General features: G+C 38.1%; 1 protein-coding gene across 1 annotated transcript in view; it reads right to left on the bottom strand.

Moving 5' to 3' along the window:
• Positions 1 to 4,693: 4,693 nt before the first annotated feature.
• Positions 4,694 to 15,393, bottom strand: part of LOC136875104 (zinc finger protein 83-like) — a 57,325-nt gene continuing 46,625 nt past the window's right edge. Inside the window, exon 5 of the mRNA XM_068227900.1 lies at positions 4,694 to 5,663. Coding sequence (XP_068084001.1) covers positions 4,694 to 5,663 — 970 coding nt within the window. The remainder of the gene's footprint in view (positions 5,664 to 15,393) is intronic.

Here is a 15,393-nt window from a genome sequence, read left to right on the forward strand (position 1 = left end):
ACAATAAAGAGTTAGGCCTATACCTAGAGCCGATATCCGCTAAGTTACTGTCTTGGCGGGTGCAAACTGCATGGCAGTGCGAATAATTTTGCAAATACTTTCTAAATAACGAAGTTTATTGATTTTCACTCAGATATGTGCTTATATTTATTGTGGTCAAGCCACCAATGATATTGGTATGGGGAAATGGTGATATAATAAGGGCCTTGACACCATAAAGCTGTAAATGTGACCTAAGCCTAACTGGCTCCTGCCCTCAGTCAACGAAAAGGTCAATACGTCGGTAGTTGTTGCAAAAAGTCCCCATAAACCTGCGACTGTAGGGCTTCTCGTGACAGGTTTCGGGCTATTGTGTTAAGTTAACAGATCTATCCATTTCAATACCTTGGGTGTCGTATACTCTAGTTAAATATGCGCGGATAGTCATTCGCAGATGTGGATAACCACTCGCGGATGCGGATGTGCAGGGCTCTACCTATAACCTAATATATTTTGTAATGTACATAATTAATTACAATTTTCACACTTAAATTTTAGAGGTGGTTCGGAAATATTTCTAATATAATACGGAGCTAAGGAGGATAAGTTGTGGCATGTGGCTGTTTGGGATTAACCCCTTATAGATTACTGGCATAATATGTAGCCACTGCGTTTTTCCCTGTAAGCTGAACTTAACTTTTCTTCCTGGTCTGAAAAATATTGTGTTGGTGCAGTTTATATGAACTTACGTACAGGAAACCAGTAAGTTCATAATGAATAAATAAACATAAGAGAGGACGCCGGTGAGCTTAAAATAGGAGTAGCTATGAGTTAAAGAAGGTCCAAGTATTCCAATAATTTTACACTGTAGTTCAGTGCATTTTGCCTTGCTAACATTTTGCTGGTTTTACTTTGTTTTATTTTAGTGGTACTTTACTATAGTTGCAGCTCCTTATTTGTGTGCTGAGAAGACCCGTGGAGAAATATGCGATGTTAGCTTGTGTTGTGCGTTGTAGTAGAAATTTTGTCATAACTATCTTCCGGATAGGGGCGTTCAATATGCCACATTCTCAAGGAATTCGTTCAGACGTAGTCACGATCATACTTACGGTAGAACAGTGAACGTTAGAGGACGTGAAATATGTTAATTTCGAGTATTCATGTCCACAGATGTACAATCCGTTGCGTACCTGAGTTGTTGAGTTTTGGTCAACCTGTAACTTGTTGATGACAATAACTATTATTTATTTAGTGCATGGCTGCATCACTAAACATAAATAATATATAAAACAATTATCTGTTTATAATGGGAATAAGTAATGGAACACCTAATAGTTAATATCTGCGGGATATATTTTTATCAGTGAAACGTCATTCTGTGATAAATTTGTCAGGACGTGATAACACCAAGGTTCAGTCCAGTGAGCTATGGGGTCCACCTTGAAGTAGGTAACATATGCATCTGCAATATTGTATTTGGAAGTGAGAAAGTTGGTAACTGTTGGTGGTAGAGATATGTTTGTCCATGAAGTTATGGAACATTCGACTCAATTTGTGAGATTCAGTACGTTGCAAGAGACTATCATCACTTATTTTCATATTGAAAGTCTACTAAAAGGAGAATAATAAAACTTAGATTTCCACCTATTCAATACTTAAAATACAGTATGTTCCTGGTAGATATTTCAGAGGTTATGTAGCATGTACAGACTTTTTTTGTAAAAATGTCGAAGTGAATATTTTATTGACACAAAGTTTCGAAATGTGGTAATGTCCATGGTTTGGATATTGCATAGGTTCGTATGTCCAGAAGGATCATTCAGTACTCTAATAAATCCATGAATACCTGGGAAATGCATATCATATTCTGCAGAACTCAGCAGACTCAAGTTTATTATTTGTGATGGCAATCATGTTGACCAATAAATTCGTTTATAATAGACAGATTTTTGCTGGAGTAAAAGGCCGTCCATTGCGAGATTTGTTTGATGACTTGTAAACCAGGGGAGTACATTCTTCAGCCACAAGAGAACACCCTTGTCACACCTCACGATGTACACCAGAGAGCAACCTGGTCCTCTGCGCCATTTTCCAGCGAGAGAACATTCTGTGTATGGAAGGAGCAAAGACATTTCATGAGTTATCTCGTCATGAATCCCAGATCCTTTACATCCGCTTGCTCTAAGCCCAGGGCAACCATTTTTCTGATTCATAACTCCAGAAGGGTGATAAGTAACACTCATTGAGTGGCCATCTGGATGCAGGAATAAGACAAAACCTGGATGATACACAAGGATCTTACAACAGGGATGAATCCATAAGTGCAGGAGAAAACTATTGAAAATGACTGCTGAATTAAGTCATAATAGGGTATGAAAATCAAAGAAATTGTTGTTGAAGAATTAGTACACCTGTGCTCACCCTTTCTGCATGCCACTTGCTTGTTTCTTTAATTATGAGCAGACCAGTAGTAGAAATCTACATCCCCCCTTAGCCCTTCTACAATAACATTGTGTCTGTCAACCTGTTCTGAAAGCAAATAAATTAAACTTCTCTCCCCTAGCTATTCATGAAAATCATGTGCTGGAGGGGGCATCTGTTAGTAAGGACTCATATATCCACATCTGCAGTATACTAGTTCTACGTTGCTCTATTCTTGTTTACTTGATGGCAGAGAAATGTCCACTGGCGTTTTACTAATGAAAACAAGAATCAGGCGCTAAATATCTCTTATATCCAAACATTGCAAGTGGTGAAGTGTCAAAGAGACATCCTGAATACTGAATCCTTTTCTTCATGTCGTATGGATATTTACCTGTTCCAGGTCTCCTCATGAAGTTTTAACTCTTTTGACTCAGGGAGGTTAATGGCTCATTGTCACTTGCAAGCATATCTATCAGGTATCAAAGATGGGCTACTTACTTAAATAAGAAGCTTTTCTAATATGACTATGTTTATTCAATCAGAAACAGAGAAACCTGATGGCGGGTTTGTTTACAAGTATGAATATAAACAGTTGTCTGAGGTCAACAAAGATTTCAGAATGTTAATAATATTCACCACTACAGCATTCCCGAAGGGTTATTTATCAGAAAACCACCTTGAGGTTAACCTTGAAACAAAGACAGGTTTGAAGTCGGTCTGCTCAGCACCCGTAAATAACTGTTGGGTAAGCTCCCCATTTCTAGAATAAGTAAATATAAGCAACTGATCTGCAGATGTTCTTTTAAATTAAGGCTGTCCACTAATTGACAATCAGCACAGGACAATTTACCTGGGCCCTTTATTGAATCTGAGTAACGTCCAATTAACATCACTGTCTTATCTTTATCATCCATTATAATTAAAAATTAACATTAAGTAAACATGTCTGATAAGCAAAGTGAAACTTCACGAAGTTAACTGAACGTGGCTGCTGCCCAATGTGATCCCCACACAGCAAGAGGACTTCAAGTGCCAATAAATATTACTATTCTACACTGCATTTACAACAATGAGTGTTCACAGAAAACAAGTGTTAATTAAATTAAATGAATGAATGAAGTTAATACACAGACAATTGTAAATTCCAGGTTAACTTCAAGTTGAATACTTGTAACTGAACACACGCAAGCCGATTCCAACAAAATGAGAATATACTGTATTTTTAATCAGACTAACATCTAATGGGTAAAGAAACACGATCCTGGATTTACTATGTGATCTTTAAACTATTGGCGATCTCCCTACGACAGTTAATTAAAAATAATCTCTGTCATGGAATACATTGTTAGGTTGTAGTCGGTTATTCGAATAAATCCATGAAAACCTATGAAAATAAATCCTGTGCTACTATAATTCTGTTTTTACGCCAAATGAAGCCCTAAATAATATTGAAGTAAACTCGACACTTCGGTAAGCCTTAAATATTAATGATCAGGGAGTTCAAATACATCTGCTAAAATCGTCCTCCTAAACTGTGAACACAAAATATTATAACTACTACATGTAAAACTTGACCTTAAAACATGGGTATCCCTTGGACTAATGGTACAGCATTGCTAAATCGTACGGAATTCTATGTGTTACCCACTCCCTGTGTCAAATTTGGATCAACACCTCTCATCTAATAGGAGTGGGTTAGCTACTCTAATTCACTGGTCCAATCATGGCCGAGCAATTACAAGAATCCCTTGCATGCACTTCAACCATTATCCTAATTTTCCACTCCAGGGCACACCATCGACAATCCATCACGCATAAATAGAACACGAACATACATCCCAAATATTTAAAGATAAACTCGTAAATTACACTAAAATAATTATTAAATGCTCAATGGTAAAATTCACGAACACTGCATGATGGACACATCGAACCTGGAATATTAATTCAAATGCCCAGAAATGTTATTGAAAATACACTCTAACATTTGCCTATGCAATAGAAATAAACAAACGTTGGCCTTGTCGCCTGTGTGGGTGGACAGCATGGTGCTGAGTTCGAACTAGTGGGTTAATCGCCCATTTGCGTCCACAAATTTATGGTTAGAATCACTTTCTGGGTAAAGGACATGGTTAAATGGAATTTGTGGCTGAAGGACTTGCCACAGGTATCGCAACAATACGGCTTCTCTAAGCACCCATAGGTGGACGTTTAATTGCAAAGAACTTTTACCATCTCTGGCATACTGCCCATTCGAACACCTTCTCGTCCGTGTGAGTCAAGTGTTCCTTCAGATTGAATTTGCTGCTTGGGGACTTCCGGCGGATACGGCAGGGGAGAGGTTCTCGCCTGTATGTGTCCTCAAGTGTTTGGCTCGATTGGAATTCTTGTTAAAGGACTTGCCACAGACGTTGCAGCGGTATGGTTTCTCGCCTGTATGTGTTCGCAAGTGATCAGTTAGATTAGTTCTCCGGTTCCAGGTCTTACCACAGATATTGCAGGAATATGGCCTATCTCCTGTATGCATTCGCAAATGTGTTCTGAGACCGCTGTCCCGGCTAAAGTACTTGAAACAGATACTGCACTGGTGGGACCTTTCACCTGTATGGGTCCGTAAATGTCGGGTTAGACTGCCTTTCTCGCTAAAACTCATATAACAGACACTGCAGGAAAATGGCTTCTCGCCTGTATGCGTCAGCTTGTGTTTAGTTAGATTGGTTATATGGCTAAAGGCTTTCCCACAGATATCGCAGTGACAGCGCTTCATTGCTGTATGCATCAGACTGTGTCGAGTGAGGTACGCTTTCTGGCTAAAGGCCCTTCCACAGACGTTGCAACTGAACGGCATCTCCCCTGTATGCGTTCGCATGTGTTCGGTTAGGTTGATTTTACGGCTCCAAGCCTTGCCACAAATATTGCAGGAATACGGCTTCTCGCCTGTATGTGTGCGCACGTGGTTGTTCAAGAGCCACAAACTATTGAACATTTTCTCGCATACTGAACACTGATAAATCTTGACACCTTTATGCAATCGCATATGCACCGTTAGCGTGCTTCTATTAGCAAAGCTTTTCTGGCAAATTCCGCAAACGTGGAGCGACTTGTCCATGTGGATCATGGCGTGTTCAGACAGGTTGCTTCCGCTACTGAAAAGCTTTCCGCAGTGATCGCACCTGAAGGGACGATCCTCATTGTGTCCCGTGATATGTCGTCTACCATCCGGATGTGCATGATCTGGATACCTCACCTCCGGGCTCGATCTACAGTGACAAATTAAAACCATGTGAAAAATATTTCAACAGTCAGGTCTCACTCACATGAATAGCTGCTGAACATTTCACGCACTGATTTCCTACTGAGAGATCGTTATTAATGAATATCACATTCCTGAGACTGAACATAAATTGAGCTCAAATTCAGGGTGTAGTCTTGATTTTAAAAATCTCTCACTTCTTACGACGTTGCGTTGCGTCTTATCTATCAATTCCTAACGTCACGATATTACGTGCAATAATCATCTGATAATTTCGTAATGGAAAAACCCACAGCCTAGCTCATTTAAGGGAACCCAGAATGCCTCATCCCACAATGCTGAAGTATCAATGCTTCATGTACCTTTGTTTTGAAAGATTTCACGTGGCACATGCATGAAATTTCTGTGTTTTTAAGATATTTATGTCGACTAGATATTGAAGCATATTTCAGTGAAATTGCCCCTCCGGTTCATGCTTCATGTACCTTTGTTTTCAAAGATTTCACATGACACATGCATGAAATTTCTGTGTGTTTAAGATATTTATGTTGACTAGATACTGAAGCATATTTCAGTTAAATTGCGCCTCCAGTTTAATAAATATATATTCTTAGGTAGAAAAATGTACATTCTGCAGAACCTAGCCTACATTAATGTGAATAAATATTTGAAACCAGGTATTTAGAGACCTTGAGTATACACACAACACTTTAACAAACAAATAGTGATAGTTTCAATCTCCTATATGTTGCAGAAGCTGAGAAAAAAATAATTAAAAACGTAAATTTACGAGAAAACAGCGTACAAATTTAGAATGTCAAAATAAGCCTGTCCCACAAGTTGGGTCATCTTCTTCCTCTTCACATTTGTCCGGATTTCTTTTGGCAGCTCTATGCCTTCTTCGGGCTGTTTGGATAATTCCTCGAACTTCCGCTTAGCATTTCGGGGTCTTTCCTTGTTGCATCATAGCAATGTAGCCACAGTTCGGCTCCCGATACCCAAACCCAGGTTTTTCAAAACGTTAAATCTTGTTACATTCCGTCACTCAATGTTGCTACTGCATCAAATACTCCAGAGTAGGGCATAAATACCCATAAGCACTGTCTTGGGAATCCGTCTCAGATGACATTGTTTACACTCTCATTTGGACTTTGTCCGGCCGTGCAGAGGTTTTTTCAGCTGATCAGGGTGCGCCAAGTCCCTAAAAACCGGCTTTAGTATTTCCATCACAGCAAGAGGTGATATTCTTTCATAGTTATCAAGCTACTATTATACTTGCACCAACCTACCGGACCTCGCACACAATCCATGGTTGAGCTCTTCATTTGAGGACAGTGTGCGCAAATACAGAGCCCACACTACTCTTTTCATAGCATTAAAACTTTCAAAGTTTTGCCTGATTGCTACGTCATAGCAGTTTTGAAGGTGGTCAAGAGCTGAGCCAGTTAGTGTGTTTTCACCACTGATTGGCTTGCAATCTGTCAACTTTTGTCCCCTCATGCTTGCCTTCAGTCGCCTCAGTCGTGGTCCCATTTTTCCGCACATGGCCCAGGAATTCTAGCTTATTTTTACGGTATCTCCATACAATTTGAGATAATCACGTCATTATATACCTTGCTATCGCCATCAGGTTTATCGAATATTATGTCACTGGATGGAACGCTGAAATCCGTTCTCACTCCTTCTCCATCACCCAACTTGGCAGCACAATCATCTTTCATCCACAGTACTTGGATATTATGTACATATCTATTAGTTTTCCAGCGTCAATATTAGTGGCCGCTAATACTCGATCATGAGGGGTATATCCTTTCTTTTGCCACGTACCATCGAAGGCTACACTGAGGTCATGAGGATTATCACAGTCATTTGCCACAACTGATTCTTCAACTTGATCTTTCATAGAATGAAATGCAACATTTTCTACAGCTGAACCTATTACATAGTGTGCCTTTATTGAAGTGCAAATTTAATTAATTGGTCATTTTCCGAATGTGCAGCATATATTTCCTTTTCATTAAATCTTGGTAACTGGCAGAGAACATCTACATTCAGCAGTACATGTCGCAATTTCTGCAGGAAGCTTGGAGCCCAGCTCTCTTTGCTCGCCAGTTATGTTTAGACGATGGGATTTCGACATAACGTACACAAAGCAGAACAAGGAAAGAATGGAACTTCAACGGTGGAACCAGCGGAAAACATTTTGGAGGCCCGGCGAGCGGATAGGAAAGATAGGAAGATGTGTTTTAAGTAAGCGTCAGGTACGCGATGTGTTGAACCAATGATTTGATAGCGTCAGAGTCATTTTGGCTAGGCATTGGTCTATGTAAGTGATGGCCCCAAACGTGCATACAACAGCATCTGAGAAGACGAATTAATAAAAGCGACTAGCGTGTGGGCCCTTTATTCGGCAAGATTCTGCGCAGGTAACGTAGTGAGATGAAGTATTATATTCTCGAGCGCGGGTCTGGACTTATTTATCTTCATCGTGTGGGGACGTGTAACTTTTGTTGAGGACGCTCAGACAGCATTTAAGTATATAAGATTTTAAACTTTGGGAGAATGGCAATTATATTTCGATTTCCAGAGTGAAAGAACAGTTTCAGATAATCATTTCAATGCTTGCCTGTGTAAATAGATTGTTCGAGGACATAAACTTCACTATTTCCAGTCCAGCATTTAAATGGAAAACATTTGAACTAGTTAGATGAGGAGAGTTGTTCTGTGGCTGAATCACGGTCAGTTGAAATTACACCGGCGGTAGCATTCTAGTAACTGGCAGGTTAATATTGACCTCGTTTTCTACACCGTGAATGAGGGGATTTTTAGACAATCTCCAGAAGCAGAACCAGCAACGAAGTAAAGGGTTGGAAGCTTGTACATGTAAATATTATTGTAACGTATATGTGGACCGATTGCATGAGGTCACAGCTTGCTTTCTTTTCATTTGATTTAGATTTTTGGCCGAGTGGTTAACGTAATTCTCTTTATGAGTCTGTTTTGTTTTAGCCTCATATATTTTTGAATTGTTTTTCTTTGATGTTTGTGACGCAGTGCAAGTATCGGAGATTTAAGTGTAAATAAGGATTTAAATTAAAGTCAGGAAGGACTAGATTAAAGTATTATTAATGGGAACTCAAAATGTACGGAAACATGCCATCAGCTTTTTCTGGGATTTATTGCATGATGTGTGAATTGGAATGTGTGAGATGGTGGAGTTTGGATCCACAAGTGTTGGTAGCGTCATTTAAGAAAAGGCTAGGAAAACAACAGATAGGGAATCTGCCACCTGGGCAGCTGCCCTAAATGCAGATCAGTAATGATTGATTGTCATCTTCATGATTATTTGAATATAAAGATGAGTGTATATTAGTGACTGAGTTCCTCGAACGTAGTTTCGTTTTTTCAAGTTCCGAATATTTAGAATCAATGTTCTTCAAAATCTATCATTACTCTTAATGGGAATTCCTTACGTTGAATATGGAGATATTTCAGTAACTTTCAGACGTTCAGATATGATCGATTTGTCAGTTTCTACTTATGGCATTATTACCGAGTTGGCCAGTTATTATTCAAGTTTTACTTTACGAGCGCGAGTGCTTTGGTTTATGACCAGCGCGGTCTCCTGAGTGAATGTTAAACGACGTCATTTATATTTATATCTGTTTTTGGCAACTTTAGGACATGTGATCTTTTTGTGATTATGAGTAAGAGGACGCATTCCTCATTTGAAAGACCTGCATTTGCATGATTGTGGGACTTGCCTCGGGTAGACTGTTGAGCAGCGTGTGTAAAGAGGTGAACCCTATGTTTCTTATATTTGCTGCATTATTTTGGGGGACTTAACCACCGCTTCTGAGTCATTCCGCCGTGTTGTTGGCGACAGTGATAAGTGTGTCTACCGAGGAGAGTTTATTTTAGCAGCCTGAACTTCGTGATGATTTTATTGGATTTTGACCCTGTCACTACAGTTGTTGCAGAACGCGAGATTTTTATATCGCGACGTTTGTCTGGATTTTCTTTAATGATATAACCGCCCTGAGGAATATTTGTGTCATGTAATCTTACTCAGGGACCAAGGTTGAATTATGTGTTGAAAGTTAAAGCCTATTTTGGTATTTTTATGAATTTGTGTTATATAATTTATTTCAGGAATCCACGTTGATTTGTGTGTGTTGTTGCAACGTCCACCAGTTGATTGATTTTATGTCATGTAATGAGAAGTGTTGCTTAACGTGTAAATTGATTTCCTAATATTTTCCATCTAGTCTTTGAGTGAGAGAAAGTTGCGTAAATGCCACATGCTCTTCTCGTTGAGCCCTGGAATGTATGATCATGTTTTCTTAAATTGTGCATATTTGCCATTTTTGTGATGTTATTGTGTGTGGTTCCCATCCACAGTATTTTGTTGCGCTCACGTGGTCTCTCATGACTGACATGTATATATTTGTGCGTAGGAAGATTCACCGATCAGCGTGTTATATTTTGTAGAGTTAGATTACTTCTTGTCTCCCCTTGTGCATTAAATCACGTCTTTTCTTAAGGTTAGGGACCCCCACTGCAATGTCAAGTGTGCAGGAAAGGGGAATGTACTCATCTACAGTTGAAAGTGTTATCAAAGACAAAGCCAGGTGCGTGGTGCGAGCACGCTAGCCTATGTGTTAAAATCAATGAAATTCAAGAATTTTTGCTTTGTAATGTTAAGCATCTTAGTCGGCATAAAATGGTATATTTGTATGATATTTTGATTCTCAAGATGGACTTTATCAAGCTGAGAGAATAATTCTGTCTCTTGTAAAACCCTGTCTGAAATACCCCCCAAGAACAATTTTCCCACCTGAAGGAGTTACCTGTAATATCTTTTAGAAGACATTCCCACACATATTAGTGAATGGCTATTTGCCATTGGGGCTTCAATCCATATTATGAGCCGTGTTAACCTCATGATATGTTCTTTTGCTATTTGTCATATTTCTTCTGTTTATTTTTTATAAACACATATTGCCTCTAAACTGGCATCATGCTTCGCCTTGCTTTATTTATAGCCTTTAGATGATCTCACCTTGTACATATTTATATGATCCCCATCGAAAAACAGGGTGTACATATATTTTTAGGCATTATTTACGATAGTTCGATCTGAGCACGCGTGGGAGCAGCTGACTAGTCTGAGGCAAAATTAACCTTGATGGCAGAAATGGGGACAATAGCTATAGTCTTGAAATTTCGCAGGTGGAGACAGTAAATTTTAAACTCCACATATCATATCTGCAGTTGATGTTCCTTTCCCAATGCAGTGAAAGCCATATTATTAGGCTGATATTCACACTGTACAAGCTTCTTTGCTCAGCTCTCACATTTACATTTACAGCTAGTGAATTATAATATATCACTGAATATTTTCAATATTTACAAACCATTTCCAGCTCTGCTTTCAATCAATCACTACTGATCTGCATTTAGGGCAGTCGCCCAGGTGGCGGATTCCCTATCTGTTGTTTTCCTAGCCTTTTCTTAAATGATTGCAAAGAAATTGGAAATTTATTGAACATCTCCCTTGGTAAGTTATTCCAATCCCTAACTCTCCTTCCTATAAACAAATATTTGCCCCAATTTGTCCTCTTGAATTCCAACTTTATCTTCACATTGTGATCTTTCCTACTTTTAAAGACACCAACCAAACTTATTCGTCTACTGATTTCCTCTCATGCCATCTCACCACTGACAGCTTGGAACATGCCACTTAGTCCAGCAGCTTGTCTCCTTTCTCCCAAGCCTTCCCAGCCCAAACTTTGCAACACCACTACAGAAACATGTTATAGTGATTACATCCCTCCACCTAGGGTTGGCCTCAGGAAGAACAGGGCTAAATCCAAATGTGCAACATAGTTTGCATCTGTGACCCCACAGATTTGGAGAAAAAGTGGTGGGAGAAGATCTTCTTTATAACATATGTGACAAAGGACGGGGGAGGCTAAGGTACCCTCCTAAATCCACACCCGGCTAGTACTGAACACCGACAATACTATATTGTATTGCCAAGAATGGGCCAGGTACCCAGAATCAGATCTTCTTTCACCCTTGTTGAATAAGTGTCTTCCTACAAGGCATGCCATCTGTCAATCAATCAATACTGATCTGCATTTAGGGCAGTCGCCCAGGTGGCAGATTCCCTATCTGTTGTTTTCCTAGCCTTTTCCTAAATGATTTCAAGGAAATTGGAAATTTATTGAACGTCTCCCTTGGTAAGTTATTCCAATCACTAACTCCCGTTCCTATATAAATGAATATTTGCCCCAGTTTGTCCTCTTGAATTCCAACTTTATCTTCATATTGTGATCTTTCCTACTTTTATAAACACCACTCAAACTTATTCGTCTACTAATGTCATTCCACACCATCTCTCCGCTAACAGCTCGGAACATACCACTTATTAAATGTTAAACTTTAATTTATTGAAAGCACCTATTCAATACAGGTTAAGTCTTTATGACTATAACAATGTCAATATATAAAATTTTGAGTATGGTACATGTTTCGCCTGGCATTGCAGGCATCATCAGCCATTAATTCTATCTCCAAGTCAGAGATCTGAGTGGATGCTATTTTAGGATTAATCATAGTCAATTATTTATATAACAGTGCAAAGTAGTGATCAAGCCGTCCATGTTTTAAAGTTCTAGTGTGATATTCTATTCTCGTTCACATTTAATGGAAATGATTGCCTGTTAACTTTTTTAATGTCGGTAATGAGAAGGGCTTGATGTAAGTGGGCTTAAATCATCTGTACATTTTTACAACTTATTGGAGATTAACGAGTGCCAAAAATATTCTTAGAAACTATTTTTTACACAATTTACATAATATATACAAACTTATGGTACATTTTGGAACTGCACTGGTCGAACTTGTCTTGAAGTTTCAATGGGATGTCTTACTCATATCCTGTCAAATGGAGAAAATGCTGATGCTGGGATGGCATTGTAGTCTATTGAAGTCATATCTTTAAATATTCCATTTTATATTTGTAGGACATTGAAACATGTTCAACTTATATGGTTTTTTGGAGAGGTCTAAATATTCTATAGTCAGCATCACATCTTAGAAGAATGAGCATCAATATTTAGGTGCCTTATAGTGAAATGGCAAGAATGCTGTTAGAGAGTTAGATCAAGATTTGTTAGATAACAGATTAATTCATGACCGTATAAACTTGTTGTATGTTGTTTTGTTGTGGAGTTTTTTTTTTAGGTTATTCAGTGTAAGGTGGAAGAGCAGTTCACTGGATTCTGGATGTAGTGTGTGGCTGGTGGGTGTGTTGAAGTCCTTTAGACGTTGTGTTGCTTGTGTGAGGTGGTCTGAACAGTTGCTTTATCTCTGCTTCTCGTATTGTAGGTATTGTAGGTATGTCATTACCGACATTACAAAAGTTAACAGGCAATAATTTCCATTAAATGTGAACAAGAGTAGAATGTCACATTAGAACATTAAAACATGGATGGCTTGATCACTCCTTTGCACTGTTATATAAATAATTGACTATGATTAATCCTAAAATAGCATCCACTCAGAGCTCTGACTTGGAGATAGAATTAATGGCTGATGATGCCTGCAATGCCAGGCGAAACATGTACCATACTCAAAATTTAAAATAATGACATTGTTATAGTCATAAAGACTTAAACAGTGTTGAATAGGTAGTTTCAAAATTATTGTTTAACATTTAATATTTGAATTTCAATAGGTCAAAATGAAAATAATCACTTGTAACATACCACTTAAAATCAAATAATAATATTAGATTAAAAATTCCACCTGTTCAATACATAAGTGTTTTTTATTTAAATTTAAGATATAGTTCTTAAGATATTACATACAGGGACATGTTTGACCCATGCTGAGGGCATCATCAGCCAAAAAATCTCAAACCTAAAAGAAAGATAGATCAGGATCCTGATTGTTTTTATACCTAAATAAGAGATACAATGTGTATAGATTTTTGCGAATGTCTTGTTCTTTTTAAAATGTGGTAACAAGTGGAAGTTTAAAAATAATACGTAAAATTGCTGAAATGTATACACATTGTACCGCTTATTTAGGTATAAAAATAATCAGGATCCTGATTTATCCTTCTTTTAGGTTTGTGATTTTTAGGCTGATGATGCCCTCAACATGGGTGAAACATGTCCCAGTATGTAATATCTTAAGAACTATATCTTAAATTTAAACAAAAAACACTTATGTATTGAACAGGTGGAATTTTTAATCTAATATTATTATTTGATTTTAAGTACATTTCAATACGGAACATAATATGAGATTTATAACATGTAATACATACCACCTAGTCAAGCAGCTCTTCTTCTTTCTCTCAATTCTTCCCAACCCAAACTTTGCAACATTTATGTAACGCTACTCTTTTGTCGGAAATCATCCAGAACAAATCGAGCTGCTTTTCTTTGCATTTTTTTCCAATTCTTGAATCAGGTAATCCTGGTGAGGGTCCCATACACTGGAACCATACTCTAGTTAGGGTCTTACCAGAGACTTATATGCCCTCTTCTTTACATCCTTACTACAACTCTTAAACACCCTCATAACCATGTGCAGAGTTCTGTACCCTTTATTTACAATCCCATTTATGTGATTACCCCAATGAAGGTCTTTCCTTATATTAACACCTAGATACTTACGATGATCCCCAAAAGAAACTTTCAACCCATCAACGCAGTAATTAAAACTGAGAGGACTTTTCCTATTTGTGAAACTCACAACCTGACTTTTAACCCCGTTTATCAACATACCATTGCCTGCTGTCCATCTCACAACATTATCAAATTCAAGTTGCAGTTGCTCAGAATCTTGTAAATTATTTATTACTCTATACAGAACATCATCCACAAAACGCCTTACCTCCGATTCCACTCCCTTACTCATATCATTTATATATATAAGAAAACATAAAGGTCCGATAATACTGCCTTGAGGAATTCCCCACTTAATTATTACAGGGTCAGATAAAGCTTCACCTACTCTAATTCTCTGAGATCTATTTTCTAGAAATATAGCAACCCATTCAGTCACTCTTTTGTCTAGTCCAATTGCACTCATTTTTGCCAGTAGTCTCCCACGATCCACCCTATCAAATGCTTTAGACAGGTCAATCGCGATACAGTCCATTTGACTTCCAGAATCCAAGATATCTGCTATATCTTGCTGGAATCCTACAAGTTGAGCTTCAGTGGAATAACCTTTCCTAAAACCGAACTTTTGTTAAAAATGAAGCCATGTTTTCCAGTGTTGACTTAGTTAAATGTAGCAAAGGCTTTTCAGTCTGTCAAACACATAGCAAAAACAATGTAAATTAAAACACTAAAAGCATATCTGTAAAACACACACTAACATACAAAGAATGACATGTTTCGTTCTACAAGAACATCCTCAGATTCTATCAAATCACTTAAAATAAGCTTATATATGTACAGTATTGTTTACGTAGCGTAAACTTGTCAATGATAGAGAGATGAGTGATAACATGAAACAGTAATGACAAAAAATAAATTATATACAATTATAATATAGTGAAAAACTTACGTATTTATCTAGACTGCCGATGTTAAGTCTGTTGTCACCAAACACTATTTCAGGACTGTGGTAATGGAAAGTTTGTGGTGAGCCACGCTGTGCGTGGGGAGGGGAGGGCAGGACAGGGAGGGGCCTAGTAGATCGATGTGGAT

Source organism: Anabrus simplex, chromosome 5 (assembly GCF_040414725.1).
Source record: "Anabrus simplex isolate iqAnaSimp1 chromosome 5, ASM4041472v1, whole genome shotgun sequence".
Classification (NCBI taxonomy): Eukaryota; Metazoa; Arthropoda; class Insecta; order Orthoptera; family Tettigoniidae; genus Anabrus; species Anabrus simplex.